Raw genomic sequence first — 23,472 nt, 5'->3', positions numbered from 1 at the left:
GTTTGGGGGGTATGTCGGGAGTGGGTTTGGGGGGGTATGTCGGAGGGAGTGGGTTTGGGGGTTATGTCGGCGAGAGTGGGTTTGGGGGGTACTCGGCGGGAGTGGGTTTGGGGGGTATGTCGGCGAGAGTGGGTTTGGGGGTTATGTCGGCGGGAGTGGGTTTGGGGGTTATGTCGGCGGGAGTGGGATTGGGGGGTATGTCGGGAGTGGGTTTGGGTGGTATGTCGGAGGGAGTGGGTTTGGGGGGTATGTCGGGAGTGGGTTTGGGTGGTATGTCGGAGGGAGTGGGTTTGGGGGGTATGTCGGCGGGAGTGGGTTTGGGGGGTATGTCGGGAGTGGGTTTGGGGGGTATGTCGGAGGGAGTGGGTTTGGGGGTTATGTCGGAGGGAGTGGGTTTGGGGGTTATGTCGGCGAGAGTGGGTTTGGGGGGTACTCGGCGGGAGTGGGTTTGGGGGGTATGTCGGCGAGAGTGGGTTTGGGGGTTATGTCGGCGGGAGTGGGTTTGGGGGTTATGTCGGCGGGAGTGGGTTTGGGGGGTATGTCGGCGAGAGTGGGTTTGGGGGGGTTTCGGCAGGAGTGGGTTTGGGGGGGTATGTCGGCGGGAGTGGGTTTGGGGGGTATGCCGGCGGGAGTGGGTTTGGGGGGTATGTCGGCGGGAGTGGGTTTGGGGGGGTCTCGCCGGGAGTGGGTTTGGGGGGTACGTCGGCGGGAAGTGGGTTTGGGGGGGTATCGGTGGGAGTGCGTTTGGGGGGGTCCCGGCGGAAGTGGGTTTGGGGGGTCTTGGCATGAGTGGGTTTGGGGGTATGTCGGCGAGAGTGGGTTTGGGGGGGTATGCCGGCGGGAGTGGGTTTGGGGGGTATGCCGGCGGGAGTGGGTTTGGGGGGTATGCCGGCGGGAGTGGGTTTGGGGGGGTCTCGGCGGGAGTGAGTTTGGGGGGGTCTCGCCGGGAGTGGGTTTGGGGGTTCCGTCGGCGGGGAGTGGGTTTGAGGGGGTCTCGCCGGGAATGGGTTTGGGGGGTACATCGGTGGGGAGTGGGTTTGAGGAGGTATGTCAGCGGGAGTGGGTTTGGGGGGGGTTATCGGTGGGAGTGCGTTTGGGGGGACCCGGCGAAAGTGGTTTGAGGGGTCTTGACATGAATGGGTTTGGGGGTATGTCGGCGAGAGTGGGTTGGGGGGGTATGTCGGCGTGAGAGGGTTTGGGGGGTATGTCGGCGGGAGTGGGTTTGGGGGGGTATGCCGGCGGGAGTTGGTTTGGAGGGTATGCCGGCGGGAGTGGGTTTGGGGGGTGTGTCGGCGGGAGTGGGTTTGGGGGGATGTCGGCGAGAGTGGGTTTGGGGGGTGTGTCGGCGGGAGTGGGTTTGGGGGGGTATGCCGGCGGGAGTGGGTTTGGGGGGTATGCCGGCGGGAGTGGGTTTAGGGGGGTCTCGGCGGGAGTGAGTTTGGGGGGGTCTCGCCGGGAGTGGGTTTGGGGGTTACGTCAGCGGGGAGTGGGTTTGAGGGGGTATGTCAGCGAGAGTGGGTTTGGGGGGGGGGGTATCGGTGGGAGTGCGTTTGGGGGGACCCGGCGAAAGTGGTTTGGGGGGTCTTGGCATGAATGGGTTTGGGGGTATGTCGGCGAGAGTGGGTTGGGGGGGTATGTCGGCGTGAGAGGGTTTGGGGGGTATGTCGGCGGGAGTGGGTTTGGGGGTATGTCGGTGGGAGTGGGTTTGGGGGGTATGTCGGCGCGAGTGGGTTTGGGGGTATGTTGGCGAGAGTGGGTTGGGGGGGTATGTCGGCGAGAGTGGGTTTGGGGGGTATGTCGGCGGGAGTTGGTTTGGGGTTATGTCGGCGGGAGTGGGTTTGGGGGGTATGTCGGCGGGAGTGGGTTTGGGGGTATGTCGGCGGGAGTGGGTTTGGGGGGTATGTCGGCGGGAGTGGGTTTGGGGGGTATGTCGGCGGGAGTGGGTTTGGGGGGTATGTCGGCGGGAGTGGGTTTGGGGGGTATGTCGGCGGGTGTGGTTTTGGGGGGTATGTCGGCGGGAGTGGGCTTGGAGGGTATGTCGGCGGGAGTGGGTTTGGGGGGTATGTCGGCGGGAGTGGGTTTGGGGGGTATGTAGGCGGGAGTGGGTTTGGGGGGTGTGTCGGCGGGAGTGGGTTTGGGGGGTGTGTCGGCGCGAGTGGGTTTGGGGGGTATGTCGGCTGGAGTGGGTTTGGGGGGTATGTCGGTGGGAGTGGGTTTGGGGGGTATGTCGGTGGGAGTGGGTTTGGGGGGTTCTCGGCGGGATTGGGTTTGGGGGGTATGTCGGCGGGAGTGGGTTTGGGGGGTATGTCGGCGGGAGTGGGTTTGGGGGGTATGTCGGCGGGAGTGGGTTTGGGGGGTATGTCGGCGGGTGTGGTTTTGGGGGGTATGTCGGCGGGAGTGGGCTTGGAGGGTATGTCGGCGGGAGTGGGTTTGGGGGGTATGTCGGCGGGAGTGGGTTTGGGGGGTATGTAGGCGGGAGTGGGTTTGGGGGGTGTGTCGGCGGGAGTGGGTTTGGGGGGTGTGTCGGCGCGAGTGGGTTTGGGGGGTATGTCGGCTGGAGTGGGTTTGGGGGGTATGTCGGTGGGAGTGGGTTTGGGGGGTATGTCGGTGGGAGTGGGTTTGGGGGGTTCTCGGCGGGATTGGGTTTGGGGGGTATGTCGGCGGGAGTGGGTTTGGGTGGTATGTTGACGAGAGTGGGTTTGGGGGGGTCTCGGCAGGAGTGGGATTGGGGGGTATGTTGGCGGGAGTGGGTTTGGGGGGTATGTCGGCGGGAGTGGGTTTGGGGGGATCTCGGCCGGGAGTGGGTTTGGGGGGTATGTCGGCGGGAGTGGGTTTAGGGGGGTCTCAGCCGGGAGTGGGTTTGGGGGGTATGTCGGCGGGAGTGGGTTTGGAGGGTACGTCGGCGGGAGTGGGTTTGGGGGGTATGTCGGCGGCAGTGGGTTTGGGGGGTATGTCGGCGGGAGTGGGTTTGGAGGGTATGTCGGCGGGAGTGGGTTTGGGGGGGTATGTCGGCGGGAGTGGGTTTGGGGGTTATGTCGGCAGGAGTGGGTTTGGGGGGTATGTCGGCGGGAGTGGGTTTGGGGGGTATGTCGGCGGGAGTGGGTTTGGGGGTATGTCGGCGGGAGTGGGTTTGGGGGGTATGTCGGCGGGAGTGGGTTTGGGGGGTATGTCGGCGGGTGTGGTTTTGGGGGGTATGTCGGCGGGAGTGGGCTTGGAGGGTATGTCGGCGGGAGTGGGTTTGGGGGGTATGTCGGCGGGAGTGGGTTTGGGGGGTATGTCGGCGGGAGTGGGTTTGGGGGGTATGTAGGCGGGAGTGGGTTTGGGGGGTGTGTCGGCGGGAGTGGGTTTGGGGGGTGTGTCGGCGCGAGTGGGTTTGGGGGGTATGTCGGCTGGAGTGGGTTTGGGGGGTATGTCGGTGGGAGTGGGTTTGGGGGGTATGTCGGTGGGAGTGGGTTTGGGGGGTTCTCGGCGGGATTGGGTTTGGGGGGTATGTCGGCGGGAGTGGGTTTGGGTGGTATGTTGACGAGAGTGGGTTTGGGGGGGTCTCGGCAGGAGTGGGATTGGGGGGTATGTCGGCTGGAGTGGGTTTGGGGGGTATGTCGGTGGGAGTGGGTTTGGGGGGTATGTCGGTGGGAGTGGGTTTGGGGGGTTCTCGGCGGGATTGGGTTTGGGGGGTATGTCGGCGGGAGTGGGTTTGGGTGGTATGTTGACGAGAGTGGGTTTGGGGGGGTCTCGGCAGGAGTGGGATTGGGGGGTATGTCGGCGGGGAGTGGGTTTGGGGGGTATGTCGGCGGGAGTGGGTTTGGGGGGATCTCGGCCGGGAGTGGGTTTGGGGGGTATGTCGGCGGGAGTGGGTTTAGGGGGGTCTCAGCCGGGAGTGGGTTTGGGGGGTATGTCGGCGGGAGTGGGTTTGGAGGGTACGTCGGCGGGAGTGGGTTTGGGGGGTATGTCGGCGGCAGTGGGTTTGGGGGGTATGTCGGCGGGAGTGGGTTTGGAGGGTATGTCGGCGGGAGTGGGTTTGGGGGGGTATGTCGGCGGGAGTGGGTTTGGGGGTTATGTCGGCAGGAGTGGGTTTGGGGGGTATGTCGGCGGGAGTGGGTTTGGGGGGGGTGTCGGCGGGAGTGGGTTTGGGGGGTATGTCGGCGGGAGTGGGTTTGGGGGGTATGTCGGCGGGAGTGGGTTTGGGGGGTATGTCGGCGGGAGTGGGTTTGGGGGTTATGTCGGCAGGAGTGGGTTTGGGGGGTATGTTGGCGGGAGTGGGTTTGGGGGGTGTGTCGGCGGGAGTGGGTTTGGAGGGTATGTCGGCGGGAGTGGGTTTGGGGGGTATGTCGGCGCGAGTGGGTTTGGGGGGGGTCTCGGCGGGGAGTGGGTTTGGGGGCTATGCCGGCGGGATTGGGTTTGAGGAGTATGTCGGCTGGTGGGGTGAAAATTGAGGGTAACCCTATCCTCTAAAAATAACTCCTTTACCCGCCCCAACCCCTTACTTTCCACCACCCAAACATGGCATCAATTTTCCCCAGCTGGAACAAATGGTTCCCATAGATAGGGGACCACGGCAGCACCAGCCCCCCCCCTACCTCTCACTCTGCAAGACCCCCTCCGAATCTGAGGCGATCCCCCCACCCATATGAACCCCGTTATGAGCCGCTCCAGACTCAGAAAGAATGCTTCGGCAGAAATCAAAGAATAAGACAGCACAGAAACAGGCCCTTCAGCCCTCCAAGACTGCGCCGACCATGGTAGCTGCCTAAACTGAAACCGTATATACTTACGGAGTCCGTATCCTTCCATTCCCACCCTATTCATATATTTGTGTAGATGCCGCTATCGTACCTACTCCCACCATCCCTCCAGGAAGCGCGTTCCATATATTTACCACCCTCTGTGTAAACAAAAACTTGCCTCACACGTCTGTGCTAAACTTTTCTCCACGCATTTTAAACCTATGTCCCCTAGTACTTGACTCTCCTACCCTAGGAAAGAGTACTATCTGACTATCCACTCTGTCCATGCCGCTCATTGCCTGCACCTGGCCCACCAGAGATAATGGAAGGCTGTCCCAGCTCCACCCTCACCCTACTCGCTAAGCTAGTAAAGTTAACTTGCGAAGCTGTGCCCAGTCTCGCGCCACTGGACCTCGGGTAGCGAAAGCCAATTCTAGTGCACCAAAAGGGCAGCCCCCTTACCCCAGCTCTCTCACTCACCCCCCTCCCTTTTTACAGGGCCAAGCACAAAAAATTCACTCTTCCGAACATTCAACTTGCACCCCAAAAGGAACCAAATCTCTCCAATAAACCCCCCCACCTCACAGTCCCACGCCAAAGCCTCAAAATAATTGCTAATGGCTCAATGGCCGACACGAATAACAACGGGGACATAGGTCAACCCTGCCTCGTCCCCCTATACAACCTAAAGGACCCCAAACTCGTCTTGTTAGTTTGTACATTAACCGACAGTGCTTCGTACCCACGACATAATCCCAGGCCTGAACCCAAACTTTCCTAGATCCCTAAACAAGTATCTCCATTCAGTCCTATCGAAAGCCTTCTCTGCGTCCAACGACACAATTATCTCTAGCTGTGGCCCCACCACAGGCACCAGAACCGCATTGAGTAACTGCCTCAAATTAGACGACAGCTTCCTGCCTTTCACAATGTCTGTCTGGTCCTCTCCCACAACCTTCGAGAGGCACAGCTCCAATCTTAACGCCAAAGCCTTAGAAGGTTTGCAATCACATTAAGCAGAGAAATCGGTCGAAACAGTCCACACTCTGTGGGATCCTTATCCTTCTTTAGAAGCCTGCCCCAACGACTCTGGAAGGGAAGCCCATGACAGTGAATCATTATCCATCCACAGTGGGGCGGCATGCTGGCACAGCGGTTAGCACTGCTTCCTCAAGGTGCTGAGGACCCGGGTTCGATCCTGGCCCGGGCACATTGTGTGGAGTTGCGCATTTTCCCCGTGTCTGTGTGGGCCTCACCCACACAACCCAAAGATGTGCAGGTAGGTGGATTGACCACGATAAATTGCAATTCTTAGTTGGAGTTTTTTTAAAATTACACATCCCCAGCAGCCATCGAGCCAACTGATCCAGAAACTTCTAATCTACCGGATCTGGCCCCAGTGCCTTGCCAGACTACATCTTTCCCAAAGCCGTGCACACCTCCCCAAACCCCAACTGCGCCTCCAAATCTTCCTGCAACTCCTCTGTAACCTGAGTAAACTCCAACCCCTAAGATCCCCAACTTCTGCTTGTCCTCCAGTAGCTCCGACTTATAAACTCCCCGTAGAAGGACAGAAACGCCCCCTTTAATCTTCTCTTGCAGGCTTGAACATCCTCTGAGGTCCTTGGAGACCTTTTGACCCGACCTGACCTGACCTCCGCGATCTGGAAGAAGATCGGGCCCAAACCGGAAGTCTGAAAACACGCACGAACAGACTCAAAAACAGCTTCTTCCCCGCTGTCACCAGACTCCTAAATGACCCTTTTATGGACTGACCTCATTAACACTGCACCCTGTGTGCTTCATCCGATGCCAGTGCTTATGTAGTTACATTGTATATCTTGTGTTGACCTATTATGTATTTTCTTTTATTCCCTTTTCTTCCCATGTACTGAATGATCTGTTGAGCTGCTCGCAGAAAAATACTTTTCACAGTACCTCGGTACACGTGACAATAAACAAATCCAATCCTGGGCAGACACCAGTCCCCACCTGGGGCTGGGGCTGGTTTAGAACAGTGGGCTAAACAGCTGACTTGTAATGCAGAACAAGGCCAGCAGCGCGGGTTCAATTCCCGTACTGGCCTCCCCGAACAGACGCCGGAATGTGACGACTAGGGGCTTTTCACAGTAACTTCATTGAAGCCTACTTGTGACACTTGCATGACACCCTGCACCTGCACAATCTCTCTAGCTGCCTCTTGCCACCTTAACTAATGAGCGCACAAGCACTTGGCCTTCTCCCCATACTCGTACACCACCCCCTTTACCCTCTGCAGCTGATGCACCACCCAGCCTGTGGACACCAGGTCAAACTCCCTTTCTTGCTATGCACCTAGAGCTTTGGCGTAGGATCACTCGCATATTCCCTATTCACCACCATCTTGAATCTTCCAGCAACTCCTGACATTTCTGCCTTGCCTCCCTATCCATATGAGTCTTGTACAAAATAGCCTCCCACCAATCTCTTCTTTCTACACCTCCCACAACATAAGAACATAAGAAATAGGAGCAGGAGTCGGCCATCTGGCCCTTCGAGCCTGCTCCGCCATTCAATTAGATCATGGCTGATCTTTTGTGGACTTAGCTCCACTTTCCGGCCCGAACACCATAACCCTTAATCCCTTTATTCTTCAAAAAACTATCTATCTTTGCCTTAAAAACATGTAATGAAGGAGCCTCAACTGCTTCACTGGGCAAGGAATTCCATAGATTCACAACCCTTTGGGTGAAGAAGTTCCTCCTAAACTCAGTCCTAAATCTACTTCCCCTTATTTTGAGGCTATGTCCCCTAGTTCTGCTGTCACCCGCCAGTGGAAACAACCTGCCCGCATCTATCCTATCTATTCCCTTCATAATTTTAAATGTTTCTATAAGATCCCCCCCTCATCCTTCTAAATTCCAACGAGTACAGTCCCAGTACAACCTCTCCCCATAATCCAACCCCTTCAGCTCTGGGATTAACCTAGTGAATCTCCTCTGCACACCCTCCAGCGGCAGTACGTCCTTTCTCAAGTAAGGAGACCAAAACTGAACACAATACTCCAGGTGTGGCCGCACTAACACCTTATACAATTGCAACATAACCTCCCTAGTCTTAAACTCCATCCCTCTAGCAATGAAGGACAAAATTCCATTTGCCTTCTTAATCACCTGTTGCACTTGTAAACCAACCTTCTGTGACTCATGCACTAGCACACCCAAGTCTCTCTGAACAGCGGCATGCTTTAATATTTTATCGTTTAAATAATAATCCTGTTTGCTGTTATTCCTACCAAAATGGATAACCTCACATTTGTAAGGGGTTGGGTGGAGGGTGAAACCTTGCCATTTTCATTCCATATCACGTAGTCCCCTATGGCCTTAGACACATTAACACAGAACCCAAGGTCAGCCAACAGACCCACAATCAACTGGCACTCTGTACCCTGAGCCCGACCCAACTCCTGCTTCAAATCCACCCAATGCAGTGCATGGTCCAAAATGACCACCGTCAAATACTCTGCCTCTCTTACCCCAGGAAGCAATGTTTTACCCATCCTGAAGAAATCAATTCTTGAGTATACCCAATGCACCAACAACAAAAAAATCTCCTTGCCCCCTGAATTCACAAACTGCCAGGAATCCATTCCCCCACCCCTTCGCCTCATCCATGAATGCCGCCAAAACCTTCACCATATCCGAAAGAGACAGTAACCTTAGCCTGGAGCAGTCCAACGTTGAGTCTAAAACACAGCTAAAATCAGCTGATGTGTGTCCAGCTCAGATGGCAGCCAACAACTGTTCCATAAAGTTAACATCGTCCCATTTCAGAGCATACTTGTTCACTAATACCACTACCTTCTCCAGTGTGCCTGTAACCATCACATAGCCATCCCCTGGTCTGTCAGCACCGCCCCAGCCTGAAAACGAACTCTCTTACTAACCAAAATCCCCCCCGAACTACTGTCAAACCCTGAATGAAAATCCTGGCTCACCCACACCTTCCGCAACCTGGTCTGATCCCGCACCTGAAGGTGGGTCTCCTGCAGGGAGCACCACATCGGCCCCAAAACAATTCGGAGGAGGAAGTATTCCCTTTTAACCGCCGACCATTTTCCCTCCTTTACCTTCGGCCGGCTGAGCCTTCTTCGAGTTGGGCTTCTTTGTTGATGGTTTCGACATGACTGGAGTAACAGTTCCCTGAGCAAACAACAGGCGTGTGGTCATCAAACTCAAAATCAAAGACCCAGCCAGAGTCACTTTTTTATGCATCTTACTCTTGCATGACGTTACTGGAGTTCTTCCAGCGGTGTTCAACGCGTCACTCTTTTTTAAATGACGCCCCCGGGAAGCTCTACTTTCTTCTTAGCAAAATCTCGGACCTGCCAATACCTATACATCTCCCCCTGCCCCAACCCCCAGCTCCTCCAACCTCGCAAACTGGCTCCCCAGAAACAAATCCTTCAATTTAAAAAAAAAATCTTTTTATTGGTATTTTCAAAATTATGTACATTGCCGTTCATTCACATTTATTGTACAATACAAAAAGGCTTTTTCTTGCGTTTCTCTATTTTCATGCTGTTCCATCGAATTCAGCCTGTCCCCTCCCCGTCCCCTCCCCATCCCCCGTCCCCTCCCCATCCCCCGTCCCCTCCCCATCCCCCCCCCTCCCTCTGTGGTATTTATTTTTGTCCCTTTAAAGCTCTCTGTTTTCTTCCCTCCCCCCTGGGTTGTGCATCGTAGCCATTCCTCTTTGTCTTTCTTTCTTTTCTCTTTCCAATCCTTCCAGTTTCCCTATCTACTGGCTGTTGTTGGCCTTGAACAGGTTTTGGAACAGGCCGAATTGCCCCCCTGTAATAAGAAAGCCTTCCTCCAACCCTTGTATGGCGGATTTGATCTTCTCCAGGTGGAGAAATTTCGACCGGTCAGCGAGCCAGTCTGCAGCTTTGGGTGGTGCTGCTGATCGCCCGCCGAGCAGGATTCTCCGGCGTGCGATTAGAGAAGCAAAAGCGAGGGAGTTGGCCCCCTTCCCCATGTGTAGCTCTGGCTGCTCCGATACCTTGAAGATTGCCACATTTGGGCATGGCTTCACCCTCACCCCCACAACCTTGGACATTCCCTCGGGGAAGGCTGTCCAGAACCCAGCAAGTTTGGGACAAGCCCAGAACATGTGGGTGTGGTTGGCCCGGCCCCTCTGGCACTGTTCACATTTGTCCTCCACCTCCGGAAGAACCTGTTCAATCGGGTTCTGGTCAGGTGTGCTCTGTGCACCACTTTGAACTGCATTAGGCTGAGCCTTGCACAGGAGGAGGTAGAGTTGACCCTGCTCAGTGCTTCGCTCCAGAGTCCCCACCCCAATTCTGTCCCCAGTTCATCCTCCCATTTCCATCTGGTCCCATCCGGTGGTGTTCGGGCTCTGTCCAGGCTCTGTCCAGTAGCTGTCCGTATATTTTCCCACAGAGTCCCCCCTCCTTACTGTCCCTGTTCATCAGGTCCCCTAATAGTGTGGTCTCCGGGTCCCAGGGGTATCCTATTGTCCCTTTACGGAGGAAGTGCTTTATTTGTAGGTGTCTCATTTCCTGTTCTGTCGGCAATTCCCATTCCTCCATCAGTTCGTTCAGCGTCGCTAGTCGGTGCCCTACATAGAATTCCCGAACTGTCAGCGTTCACCCACCCTGCCTTCATTTTTTAAAGGTTGCATCTCTCGTGGCTGGCAGGAATCTGTGATTACCGCAGATGTGGAGCCATGGGGCCACCTTGGTCAGCCCGAAGCGCTCTTAGCTGGCCCCACGTTTTCAGTGTGGCTGCTACCACTGGGCTAGATGTGTATTTCGTCGAGGGGGATGGGAGTGCTGCCGTGGCCTGGGCTTGGAGGGCCATTCCCTTGCAGGAGGCCTCCACCATTCACACCCACTCCGAGATGGGTTCGTGCACCCATCCCATCACTCTTTCTGCTGTTGCTACCCAGTGGTAAAATTGCAAGTTTGGCAATGCCAGGCCTCCCTTAATTTTCCTTCTTTTGCAGTGTCGATTAGGGGACTCTTGGATTCTTGCCCCCGCAAGACAAACCCCATAATTAAGCTGTCTAGGTTCTGGAAGAAGGCGTTGGGGATGAAGATCGGTGTGGATCTAAACAGGAAGAGGAACCTCGGCAGCATGTTCATTTTGATTGTCATGATGTGGAGATGCCGGCGTTGGACTGGGGTGAGCACAGTAAGAAGTCTTACAACACCAGGTTAAAGTCCAACAGGTTTGTTTCAAACACGAGCTTTCGGAGCACGGCTCCTTCTTCAGGTCAAAAACACAATTTTGATTGTGTGCACTCTCCCTGTCAGGGAGAGTGGGAGTGCGTCCCACCTCTGTCGGTCCTTTTTGACTTCCTCCACCAGGCTGGCCAGGTTGCTCTTGTGGATCTGTGTCCAGTCTCTGGCTATTTCCAGGTAGTGGAACCTGTTTTGGGCTGTTTTGAACAGGAGTCCCTCCAGCTCTGTCCCTCCCCCATTTGGGTTCACTGGGAATGCCTCACTTTTACCCAGGATGAGTGTGTAACCCGAGAAGGTTCCGAACTCTTTCAGGATCCGCATGATTGCTTTCAGACGTGACTTTGAGACGTACAGGAGCAGGTCATCTGCATAGAATCAATCTCTGTGCTCGCTGTCTCCTATCTGGATGCCCTTCCAGCTTTTTGCACCCCATAGGGCTATCGGCAGGAGTTCGATTGCTCATGCAAACAGGAGCAGGGACAGTGGGCATCCCTGCCTTGTGCCTCTTTGTAGTTGGAAGTATTCGGAGCTGGTGATATTAGTTTGAACGCTCGCCTTGGGAGCGTTGTACAGGACTCTCACCCAGGCAATGCATCCTGCTCCGAGCCCAAACCGTTCCAGTACCTCGAGGAGGTACTTCCATTCGACTCTGTCGAAGGCCTTTTCTGCGTTCAGGGAGACAATCACCTCTGCTGTTCTCTCCCTAGGGAGGGTTATTATTACGTTCAACAACCATCTTATGTTCGCAGTGAGCTGCCTATCCTTGAACCAGTGACCACCTCTGGTAGTTCTCCAGCCTTTTAACCAGGACCTTTGCGAGTATTTTCGCATCCACATTTAGCAGCGAAATGGGTCTACATGATCCACATTCCGTCAGGTCTTTGTCTTTTTTGGGTATCAGTGAAATTGTGGCCTGCGCTAGCATAGGAGGCAAAATGCCCCTTGACAGCGAGTCTGCGAACATGTCCCTTAGATGTGGGGCCAGGGTTGGTGCAAATTAACCTGTCAGGTACCGGTGCCTTCGCCTGCATGGAGCTGATGCTCTCCATGTTTTCTCTCAGACCTATTGGTGCTTCCAGCTCGCCCCGTCTGTCCTCTCCCACAGCCGGCATTTCCAGTCTGTCGAGGAACTGTTTCATCTCCGCATCCTTATCGGGGACTCGGAGGTGCACGGCCCTCGGTAGAAGGTCTTGAATGCTCGGTTGACCTCTTTTTGTTCCTCTATCAGTCTTCCTCGGCCATCCTTTACCTGCACTATTTCCCTCAGTGAGCCAGTAGGCAGCCAGCCTTTTCTCCATGTTTGTAAAAGGTCCCCGTGTCTAGCTGAGTTGGTACACTGCTTTCCTGGTGGATAGCAGGTTAAAGCCCATTTGTAGCTTTTTCCTCTCTGCCAGAAGCTCTACGGACAGAGCCTTGGAATGCTTTCTGGCGACCTCCAAGATGGAGTCGATCAGTTGTTGCCTGGCCTCCCTCTCTTCCTCCATAGCACAGTGATTAGCACAATTGCTTCACAGCTCCAGTGTCCTAGGTTTGATTCCCGGCTTGGGTCACTCTCTGAGCAGAGTCTGCATGTTCTCCCCGTGTCTGCGTGGGTTTCCTCCGGGTGTTCCGGTTTCCTCCCACAGTCCAAAAATGTGCAGGTTAGGTGGATTTGCCATGCTAAATTGGCCTTTGTGTCCAAAAAATTGTAGGTATGGTTAAGGGGCAGGGGTGGAGGCGTGGGCTTAAGTAGAGTGCTCTTTCCAAGGGCCGGTGCAGACTTGATGGGCTAAATGGACTCCTTCTGCACTGTAAATTCTATGATCTTCCCTATCTCTACGTGCCTTGGAGGCTATAATCTCCCCTCTGATCACAGCCTTCAGTGCCTCCCAGAATGTGGAAGGTGAGACTTCCCTGTTCCGGTTGTTAGTCACGTAGTTGCCTATGGCCTGCGATGTTTTTGGCAGAAGGCTTTGTTAGCCAGGAGGTCTGTGTCCAGCCTCCATGTGGGGTGCTGGGCACAACCTGTCTCCAGTCTCCACAGGGACTGGTTTAGCACAGTGGGCTAAGTAGCTGGCTTGTAATGCAGAACAATGCCAGCAGCGCGGGTTCAATTCCCATACCGGCCTCCCCGTACAGGCGCCGGAATGTGGCGACTAGGGGCTATTCACAGTAACTTCATTGAAGCCTACTCGTGACAATAAGCAATTATTATTATTATTGTTACCTCACATCCACGTAGTGCGGAGCGTGGCCGGAGATGACTGTTGCGGAGTACGCCGCTCTTAATACCTGGAAGCACCGATTTCCCCACTACAAAGGAGCCGATGCGAGTATATACCTTGTGCACTTGTGAAAAAAACAAGAATTCTTTTTCTCCCAGGTGTAGGAATCTCCACGGGTCCACCACCCCGATCTGCTCCATAAATGCTCCCAGTTCCTGAGCCATGCCTGTCTTTTTCCCCGTTCAGGGGTTTGATCGGTCAGTTAGCCGGTCCTGTACACAGTTAAAGTCACCCCCCCCCTTAATCAGTCGGTGTGTGTCAATGTCGAGGATGTCCACCATGGTCTTTTTAATAAAGTTTGCGTAGTCCCAGTTGCGCGTGTACACATTTACCAGGACAACCAGTGCCTCTTCCAGGACACCACTGGCCATGGCATACTACCCCCCTGGGTCTGTAACCGTCCTCGTCTCCGTAAATCTTGTCCTTTTGCTAATCAGTATGGCTACTCCCCTTTCCCGTAACATGAATGGTATGTCTGTCCCACCCAGCCCTTCCTTACCAATAATCTGTCCTTCTCCCTCAGGTGTATCTCCTGTAGGTAAACTATGTCGGCCTTCAGGCTTCTCGGGTGTGCGAAAACTCATGATTTTTTCACTGGGCCGTTAAGTCCCCTTACGTTCCACGTGACTATCCTGGTGGGGGGGGTTTCTCACCCCCCGTTCCTGCAGGATCAACTATACTTAACTGGTGGATGTGCCCTGCACTCTGGGGTTTCCCTTTGCTATGGGGCCGTCCAAAATGGCCATGGTCGCCGCTTTCCCCATGAGGTCAGGCCCCTGTGCTCCGGGGTTCCCCTTTGTCCAGGGAGCACCCAACATGGCTGCCAACTGTGTGAACGGCAAGTGGGTGCGCCCCTGCACTCCGGGGTCTCCCTTTGGTTAAGGACCCTCCAAAGTGGCTGCTTGCGGCACCATCTTGGTTCCTCAGCCTGTTCCATGCCCGCTGAGACCTGTGTTTGTCTCGCTGCCAACCTTTTCCTGTCTTTCTGCCCACTTTCTGTTCTGTGAGTCCCCCCTGCCCTGTATTCTCCCCCCTTTCTGTCCTACCCCCTCCACCCCCTGGCCACACGCTCCCTCTGCCCTGAGAGGTGCACTGCGGCACCCTTTACTGCCTGTCTTCCTGTGCTAGCCCTCCTTGCTAGTACGGTGGCTCCCCTCCCTGGGCTGGTCTCGCCCTGTCCCTATTTTGTCTGCCTCACTCCCTTCCCTTCCTCTCGCCCTCACCTGTTTCCCATATCCTCTCCCTTCTCTCTGCCTTACAACTTTAATCCGAGAACGAGGCAGCACAGTCCCGCGCAAAGTCCATTTTCGATCTTGGTCCCATTTCGTCCTCCACTTTTGATCTTTTCTCCCCGCTACCCTCACCGTTGCCGTGTTTGTCTTTCTCCAGATTGTTCATTTTCACAAACTCTTCAGCCTCCGCCGGGGTGCCGAAGTAGCGCTCTTTCCCCCGGCACAGTACCCAGGGTCTGGCCATGAACAACATGCCGAACCACACCCCGCTCTTACAGAGTGCCGATTTTGCCCTATTAAATTCAGCCCTCTTTTTTTGCAAGGTCCGCCCCAATTTCCGGATATATCCTAATTCTGTGTCCTTCCCATGAGCATGACTGTGTCTGTCGGGCCCACCTCAGGATCTTTTCCCTGTCCTGGTACCGGTGCAGCTTCGCGATGATTGCTCTCGGCTGCTCCCCAGTTTTGGGTTTTGGCTGGATTGACCTTTGTGCCCTGTCGAGCTCTGGGCGGGGGGAGGTTTGGGAAGCTGTTCCTCTCGACCAGGTTGCCCACCATTTGGGTGATGTAGGCCAGTGGGTCCCTTTCCCCCACCCCCTTTGGCAGACCAGGATACGGACATTTTGCCGTCAGAACCTGTTTTCCTGGTTCTCTACTTTTCCCCTCAGATTCCCCTGGGCCACCACTAACCTCTTCACCTCGGTCTCCAGAGCCACAATTCTGTCACTCTGAATCAGTTGACTCATTTTCCAGGTCCAGGATTGTCCTTTCCTGGGCTTCCACCTTCCTTCCCAGGCCGTCGATTGTGCGCTGGAGGGCGGCCATCGCTTTCGTCACCACCTCTTTCACCACCACCTGGATCTCCATTTTCATCACCTCTCGCATGGGGGTCAGCTCCTTTTTTAGGAATGTCTTCCATCCATCCCCCGGTGTGATATTGGGGGGGGGCATTGCTGCCCGTTCTTGTTCTGCTGTTAGGGCCGCTGGTCGTCCCTCCTCTTGGCCTCTGCCTCACCTCGTGGGTCCACTGGTCCATCCGCTTGTTGCTCCTGCCCCTTTCCGCCGCTTCTGCCTTCTCGCCCGGCCCTTTGAGCTGCTGTTTACCGGCATCTTCCCTTCTGCTTCTTTACTATTAATACCTCCTGGGTTTAAAGGTGTTTTGAGTGGCTTTTTGAGCCAAACATCCTAGAAAATTTGCTATTTTGAGTCCAATTGGGAGGAGAGCCACCTGATGTGCATCCGCTCAGCACATCACCGCCACCGGAGGTCAACATACCCTAACTCCCCTCTACCCCCATCTCTGAAAATTCCCATCCCATCTCTGAAAATTCTCATCCCACCTCCCTGGCTCAAATCTGTGATTCCCTCGAATCAGCATTTCCCTTGACCCCACCCACAACATAAAGTGCTGCTGCAACTGCCTCTAGATCTTCAACGTCGCCAACACCACCAGACTCCCTGAATATTTACCAGGGGCCATCGGGAGCGACGCTGTTGCCAACACCCTCAACCCCGACCTCCCGCACAGACTCTCGTCCATTCTAACCCACTGGGAGTGTCCCCCCCCCAACCCAGCCCCTCACCTTTTCAGCATTCGCCGGCCAACAGTAATACAAGAAACAATTAGAGACGTCGTCTCTGCAACAGCATCTTCCTAATCCTAGCCTCCTCCTCCCCCCCATATAAACGAGGTTATTATCTTTTCAACCTCCTTAAAAAACGCCTTTGATAAAAAGATCGACAGACTCTGAAAAATGAACAAAAACCGCGGCAATACATTCATCCTAATTGCCTGTACCCTACCTGCCAGCGATGGAGGAAGACAATCCCATCTTGCCAAATCCACTTTCACACACTCCACCAAACTAGTAATATTATACCTATGGAGACCCACCCCCCCCCCCCCCCCATCTCGTGCCATCTGCACCCCCAGGCATCTAAAGTGGGTTATCGCCCTACAGATGGCAGTGCCCCCACCTCCTGGTCAGGACACCACAAATACTTGCTTTTGTCCAAATTTAGTTTATACCCCGAAAAGACCCAACACTCAAAGCAACACCAATACAGTATACCACCCATCGACGCACTCCGTTCCGACACATAGAATAACAAGTCGTCTGCGTACAAATATACCCTATGCTCTCTTTTCCCCCTCTCCCCGCACTATCCCCTTCCACTCCCCCAAGCCAAAGGCTCAATCGCAAGCACAAACGACAGGGGGGACATAGGACATCCCTGCCTGGTCCCTCTATGTGGAGCAAAATACCCAGAGTTCATGCTAATTGTGCGGACACTCCCTCTGCTCCCTGTATAGCAATCTTACCCACTCCACAAACCACGGCCCAATCCCAAACCACTCCAAAACTGCCATCAAATACCTCCACTCTATCCGGTCAAACGCCTTCTTGACGTCCGACGCCACCACTACCTCTGACTCCCTCCCTTCTGCCGGTGTCATAACTACGTTCAGTACCTTCCTAATGTTGCTACAAAGAACAATAACAAAAACTTTAACCTCTGTAACAGCATAAAGTGAGAACATTATTCAAAACTACATATATACATTCTCCCATTCTTCACTTCCATCCCAGGCCTTCTGCCTTCATAAATGCCTCTGCCGCCTCCATCGTCTCAAAATAAAAGTCTCTGGAGTTGTAGGTCAACCTCACTTTCGCTGGATACACCACTCCAAACCGCACCCCACTGTTGTACAGTGCCGTATTCACTTGAATGAAAGCTGCTCGCCGCTTTGCTAGCTCTACCGTCAAGTCCTGATATATACGAACCTTAGCTCCAGCCCACTGCATCTCCCACTTCAGCTTTGCCCAGTCGGGACAACCTCCTTCATGTGATATCTGTGAAAACAAATAATCACTGCCCTTGGCGGCTTGTTCAACTTTGGCTCTGGCCTCAGCAACCGATAAGTTCAGTACAATTCATACCGAGAATGTTACTCTCCCTCCCCCATCAGTTCCGCCAACATCTTGGCAAAGTACTCTGTCAGTCTCGGGCCCTCCGCCCCCTTGGGAAGGCCCACAATCCTCAAATTTCGCAGTCTCAAGCGGTTCTCCATGTCCTCCAACTTTGCCCGTAACCCCTTTCTGGCCTCGACCACCCTCTGCAGCTCATCCCCCATCGAGGTGAGCTGATCGCTGTGTCACAACATGACCTCCTTCACCCCCTTCATCCACGCCCTTCATCTTCTCACTCTGCTCCCTCACCTCGACTGACATCTTCACAAAAACTACCTGTACCGGGCCAATTGCCTTCTCCACTAACGCCTTCAATGCCAGCGCCACCTCCTTTCTCAACACCTTCATATGTTTAGTGAACTGCTTCTCGAGCTCCACGGACATCACCTCCATCGTCTTCTCTGCTGTAAGCAGTGTGGCTCCACCCAGCGGCCCGGCCACCGCTGTCTTGTCAGCCCCCGGGCTGATCCTCAAACTCGGTGCTGAGCACTCGCTCTCTCCCTTCATCGCTGCTGTTTTCCTTTGGTTTTTGGACAATATTATCACGAGCATCGACGCAAGTCCTCAACACTTCACTCTTGCCGAATTCTGCCTTTAGTTGTTTCTGCTCCAAGAAAAGTGAATCATTACTGAACCTTTGTTGAGCTGTGAGCAGAGCCAGGCACTCGCTGACTGGTTTAATGTCAGAATCTAAAGCTCAACCCGTCTCCATAGAATTGCCAAATGAACGCAATTTGGTTAATCATCATTTTTTGAGTGGCCTAACAAAGATTTATGATAAATCAACAAAGGTCTAATTAACTTTTCTAGATTTTCATTGTTTTTTATGTTGACTTTCATTTTTTACTTTCCGCTTTACAACTACAAATAAACTCGATCAAATATCTGTTATGTCATCCTTCCCCTGTGTTTTACTCCATCTACCTCAGTCTGGATGTCCTGGATAATCATTAGTGCAGGCCGTGAACCACCACATGAACACCATCACTTTCACAGCCAATACTGCCCCTTTTGAACCATTGGGGACATGATCTGGCCAGCAATTCTGACCCTCGCTCCATGATCTGGCCTTGGCTAAGAAAGTCCAGGTGGTCAGTCCAGTTTGTTTTGCCGTGTCTCAAATGACCTTGAGACTGCTAACTAGGCATTCTGTGTGGCCCTGAGCCGACTGAACCAGGCAAGTCCCAGGTTCAATCCTGATTGACCTTCTCAAACAGGCTGGTTTTAGCTCGGGTAATAGTAGGGATGCTGCAGCCTACCCCTGAGCCAGGCAGGCTCCATGGCCCCTGCTGGAAAATGCATGTGTTGCTTTGGGTTGTCGGCAGGATCAGACATGATGCCCTCCATATTCGAATAACCTATCGGGCGGCACGGAGGCGCAGTGGTTACCACTGCTGCCTCACGGCGCTAAGGACCTGGGTTCAATTCCGGTCCCCGGTCACTGTCCTTGTGGAGTTTGCATATTCTCCCCGTGTCTGCGTGGGTTTCACCCCCACAACCCAAAAAGATGTGCAGGTTAGGTAGATTGGCCATGCTAAATTGCCCCTTAATTGGGAAAAAAAATAATTGGATACTCTAAATTTAAAAAAAACATAATTTCTACCTTTCTGGAGAGAGACGCTGGCACCAATGGAGTTGTACCCTGCAAGCGAATGTGGGGAGAATTGGGTGAGTTTATTGCCAAAGCACATTCAAATATTCATCCCTGTAAATAGCCCAAAATCCAAGGCAAAGCCAATTCTGCTTTGGGATATTTATTAACTATAAATAGGGGCAGCACAGTGCTGCAGTGGTTAGCACTGCTGCCTCACGGCGTCGAGGTCCCAGGTTCGATCCCGGCTCTGGGTCATTGTCCGTGTGGAGTTTGCACATTCTCCCCGTGTCTGCGTGGGTTTCATCCCCACAACCCAAAGATGTGCAGGGCAGGTGGATTGGCCACACTAAATTGCCCCTTAATTGGAAAAAATGAATTGGGTACTCTAAATTTATATTTTAAAAAACCATAAATATAAACCAATCAACAAATCACTCTGAATGAACGTTCTGCTTTTCCCGGAACCCACACCTAACGTTAAGTTGGTGACAGCTCGTGAGCTCTGTGCCTTGATTCAGATTGTCAGCTGATACTTGGCAATTCCTGGCACAAAACATCTATTCTGAACCTGTCCGTGCAGGCAGTTATCGAGTGGAGAGTCAAGCAGTTCTCTTTGGGTAATCACCCCGAGCTGTTCGCCACAGCTACCTGGTTGCCACATGTGTTTTTTAGAGCATTGTCCGACACTCGCCTCGGGCTGTTCTGTACACATCCCCGGCTGCCTACTGTTATTGGAGACAGTGAGCGAAAGTCACCTCGGGCTTTTCTCTACTCCATGGTTATCGACTAGCTAATAGAGAGAGGAGCTTCTCTCTTGGCTGTCTTTAATGTGCATTGCAGTATTCATTTGGATAACGCTGTGTAGCAGATGGCATAAGTTGGAATCAGCTTTCATGGTTGTCTGTTTCATGCATGATGGTTTACTTGTCTATCTTTTTTTCTTCAAACAGTAGAACCTATAGTCGAAGTCGTTCTAGAAGCCTGTCTTCTAGACGTCACCGGAGGTCTAGGTATGTATCCAGTGTAAACTGCAGCTGTTAACACAGCGAGTCACAGAGAATATTTTTAGCATTTAATGCTCAAATTATATTCTTGAGTATATCAATATATGCCCTCAACTTTTTGAGGTAGTGCAGATCTGGAGGAGGAGCTTTTTGTCCTGTTTATTTGGGAAGAGGGCTCCTGCATTCCTCCAGTTTCAATATTGGGTTTGGTTATGCAATGCTTTTCCGCAAGAGTGCCCAACCTGGATGGCTAATGCATGATTTTTGTCACAGTACCCTCTCTTAGGGTGGATTTTGGAATCAATTTCCATTGAGCAAGAACATTCTATAATAGCAAGCCTTGAGAAAACAGCTGAGCATTTTATCTTGCATTTATTCAACATTCTCCTCGTTGTGGTTTGTAAAATGCCTGCGGCACCTGTAACGATTCGCAATCTAAAACATTGTACTGCCAAGTATAGGGCTAACGAGGAAGTGCTATCGATCGAGGGTGTCTGAGACACCCATCTGCACCCCAAGATGATCTCTGTAACTATCAGCGAATTGACCAGCCAGCATTCTGGCCAGATTTTGTCGGAGATGGCTGACCTCTGCTGTTAGGCATGGTTGGTAGAGCACACTAACACGATTAGTGCAGCCTGCCAGAGCCCTGCAGAGTAGACAGAAGCAGCTTTGAGAGTTCACACTACCAAGTCCTCAATCTGGAACGGTGAGCATGGCAATGTCAGGTCAGTGGTGGAAAGGCAGCATTGACAAAGATCTGGCAGTACATTGTCCAAGTGATACCCTCCATGGTTGAGCATTTGGTACTTTCCAACATCCTCCAGTGATTTTTCACCGTCCTCTATTAAATCCGTTTTCCTCCACTAGCGATCGTTTATATCTCCATCCCCTCTGGACCTTATTGCGTGGTACGGCTAGGGCGACATGTAATATTGGAGTTCTGCAAATGGCTTTTGCCAGAAAAGATTGTAGCACATCAACTGTATGTAAGAGACAGTCCAGGGCAGTGGGATTTGGGGCACTCAATGTGTGTAGTGCCTCAGGGTGATGATTCAGCAGTCTCTTCTCTAACGTGGGCTGTTGGGTGAGTTTAGTGCGCCCGGTAAAAGGTTGTAAATGTGTAGTGCTTTTCTGAGACCCGCAGTGAGATAATCCACAAAGCTACTGTAGCTCACATTGTAATTTTATCCATTGTTGCAGTCACTGCAGCAAAGGTGGCTTCACTCAACTACCTGGTTTCAGTACAGCTAATGGTGAGAGTTCATTACTGGGTTCAGTTTTGAAGCTCCACTGTAGTGGTTGGTAACATCACTAAATTTTTCCTTCATCAACCATGTGAAATAATGTCTCATTGCACTTGAAACGATAAATGCATTGAGATGATGGCTGTGATTCTCTCTCTTGATTCCAGGTCTGATTCGTATGATAGCTACGACAGCAGGAGCAGGAGTCGCAGTCGTAGCTACCACAAATCTCGACGGTCCAGGTAAGAGAGTGTTTGCTTTTCCCTTTGCTTTAAAACTACTACCTTCCTCTGTTGGAGGTGCTTCCCTAATGCTGGGGTGCTGGGCAAGGGGTGGAAGGGAAGGAGTTGGGGCAGGGTGAAAGCATGTTTAAAAGCTGTCTTGTCTACCAGCCATCTTCCAGTGCCTTATCCATGTGCTTATTTCTTGGTGTTTGTGAGCCGAAACAATGAGTGTTGCTGCCAACAAACATGGAAGACACCACCGTCATGTCCAATTCCTTTCTCACCAGCACAAACCATTGGATGGCAATCAGGAGCTGGGCCCGAAAACTATAGACCAGTTACCTTAACTTCTGTCATTGGGAAAATGCTACGGGTCAATTATAAAGGATGTAATTGCAGAGCATTTAGCAATGCTTAAAATAATCAATCCAAGTCAGCATGGCTTCATGAAGGGGAAATTATGCCTGACGAATGTATTAGAATTCTTTGAGGTGGTAATGAGCAGGATAGATAAAGGGGAAGTATTAGATGTAATATGCTTGGATTTCCAAGAAGTCTTTGAGAAGGTACCACACAAAGGCCTACTTAATAAGATAAGAGCCATGATGTTGGGGGTAGTATAGTAAGGTTGTGCACTTTGGAAGGAAGAATGGAGGCATAGACTATTTTCTAAATGGGGAAATGCTGGGGAAATCATAAGCACAAAAGGACTTGAGAGTCCTTGTTCAAGATTTTCTTTCGGCTAACGTGCAGATTCAGTCTGCAGTTAGGAAGGCAATGCAATGTTAGCATTCATGTCAAGAGGGCTGGAATACAAGAGCAGGGATGTACTTCTGAGGCTGTATATGGCTCTGGTTAGACCCCATTTGGAGTACTATGAGCAGTTTTGGGCCCCATATCTGAGGGAGGGTGTGCTGGCCTCGGAAAAGGGCCAGAGAAGGTTCACAAGTATGATCCCTGGAATGAAGAGCTTGTCATACAAGAAACGGTTGAGGACTCTGGGTCTGTACTCGTTGGAGTTTAGAAGGATGAGGGGGGATCTTACTGAAACTTAGAGGATACTGCGAGGCCTGGACAGGGTGAATGTGGAGAGGATGTTTCCACTTGTAGGAAAAATCCTTTAAAACAGAGAGGAGGAGCAATTTCTTCAGCCAGAGGGAGGTGAATCTGTGGAACTCTTTGCCGCAGAAGGCTGTGGAGCCAAATCACTGAGTGTCTTTAATACAGAGATTGATAGGTTCTTGATTAATAAGGGGATCAGGGGTTATGGAGAGAAAGCAGGAGAATGTGGATAAGAAAAATATCAACCATGATTGAATGGCGGAGCAGACACGATGGGCCGAGTGGCCTAATTCTGCTCCTATGTCTGATGATCTTATTAGCATAAAGGATTGGCTAACTGAACAAATCCTCTTATCTAAGGAAAGATATACTGACATTGGAGACAGTCCAGGGAAGGTTCACTATGTTAATCTCGTGCATGGAGAGATTTTCTGTTGAGGAAATCACTAAAGTGATTGGAGGAAGGTATAGGGGAGATATCAGCGGTAGGTTCTTTACACAGAGAGTGGTGGGTGTGTGGAATGTACTGCCAGCCGAGGTAGTGGAGTCAGAGTCATTAGGGACATTTAAGCGACTCTTGGACAGGCACATGGACAGCAGTAAATTGAAGGGGTGTAGGTTAGGTTGATCTTAGATTAGGATAAATGGTCGGCACAATATCGTGAGCCGAAGGGCCTGTACTGTGCTGTACTGTTCTATGAGAAGTTGAGTAAGTTGGGCCTGTACTCATTAGAGTTTAGAAGAATGAGACCCAACTTTATTGAGACATGCAGGATTCTCAAGGGTATTGACAGTATAGATGCTGAGAGGTTGTTTCCCCTTGTGGGAGAGTGTCGAACGAGAGGGCATAATCTCAAGAGTATGGTACTGCCTATACAGAGATGAGCACTCTCAGAATAGTGCAT

General features: G+C 52.5%; 1 protein-coding gene across 11 annotated transcripts in view; it reads left to right on the top strand.

Annotated features, from left to right (window-relative positions):
• nktr (natural killer cell triggering receptor) overlaps positions 1-23,472 on the top strand; it is a 273,135-nt gene that overhangs the window by 226,121 nt on the left and 23,542 nt on the right. For 9 of the 11 annotated variants that reach the window (XM_038798536.1, XM_038798533.1, XM_038798531.1 and 6 more), the window contains 2 exons: positions 19,981-20,040; positions 21,449-21,523. In XM_038798536.1, the coding sequence (XP_038654464.1) occupies positions 19,981-20,040; positions 21,449-21,523 (135 nt within the window). The remainder of the gene's footprint in view (positions 1-19,980; positions 20,041-21,448; positions 21,524-23,472) is intronic. The other 2 variants (XM_038798532.1, XM_038798535.1) reach the window with 2 other exon arrangements.

This window comes from Scyliorhinus canicula, chromosome 5, assembly GCF_902713615.1.
Source record: "Scyliorhinus canicula chromosome 5, sScyCan1.1, whole genome shotgun sequence".
NCBI lineage: Eukaryota > Metazoa > Chordata > Chondrichthyes > Carcharhiniformes > Scyliorhinidae > Scyliorhinus > Scyliorhinus canicula.
This window is presented reverse-complemented; position numbering and strand designations above follow the sequence as displayed.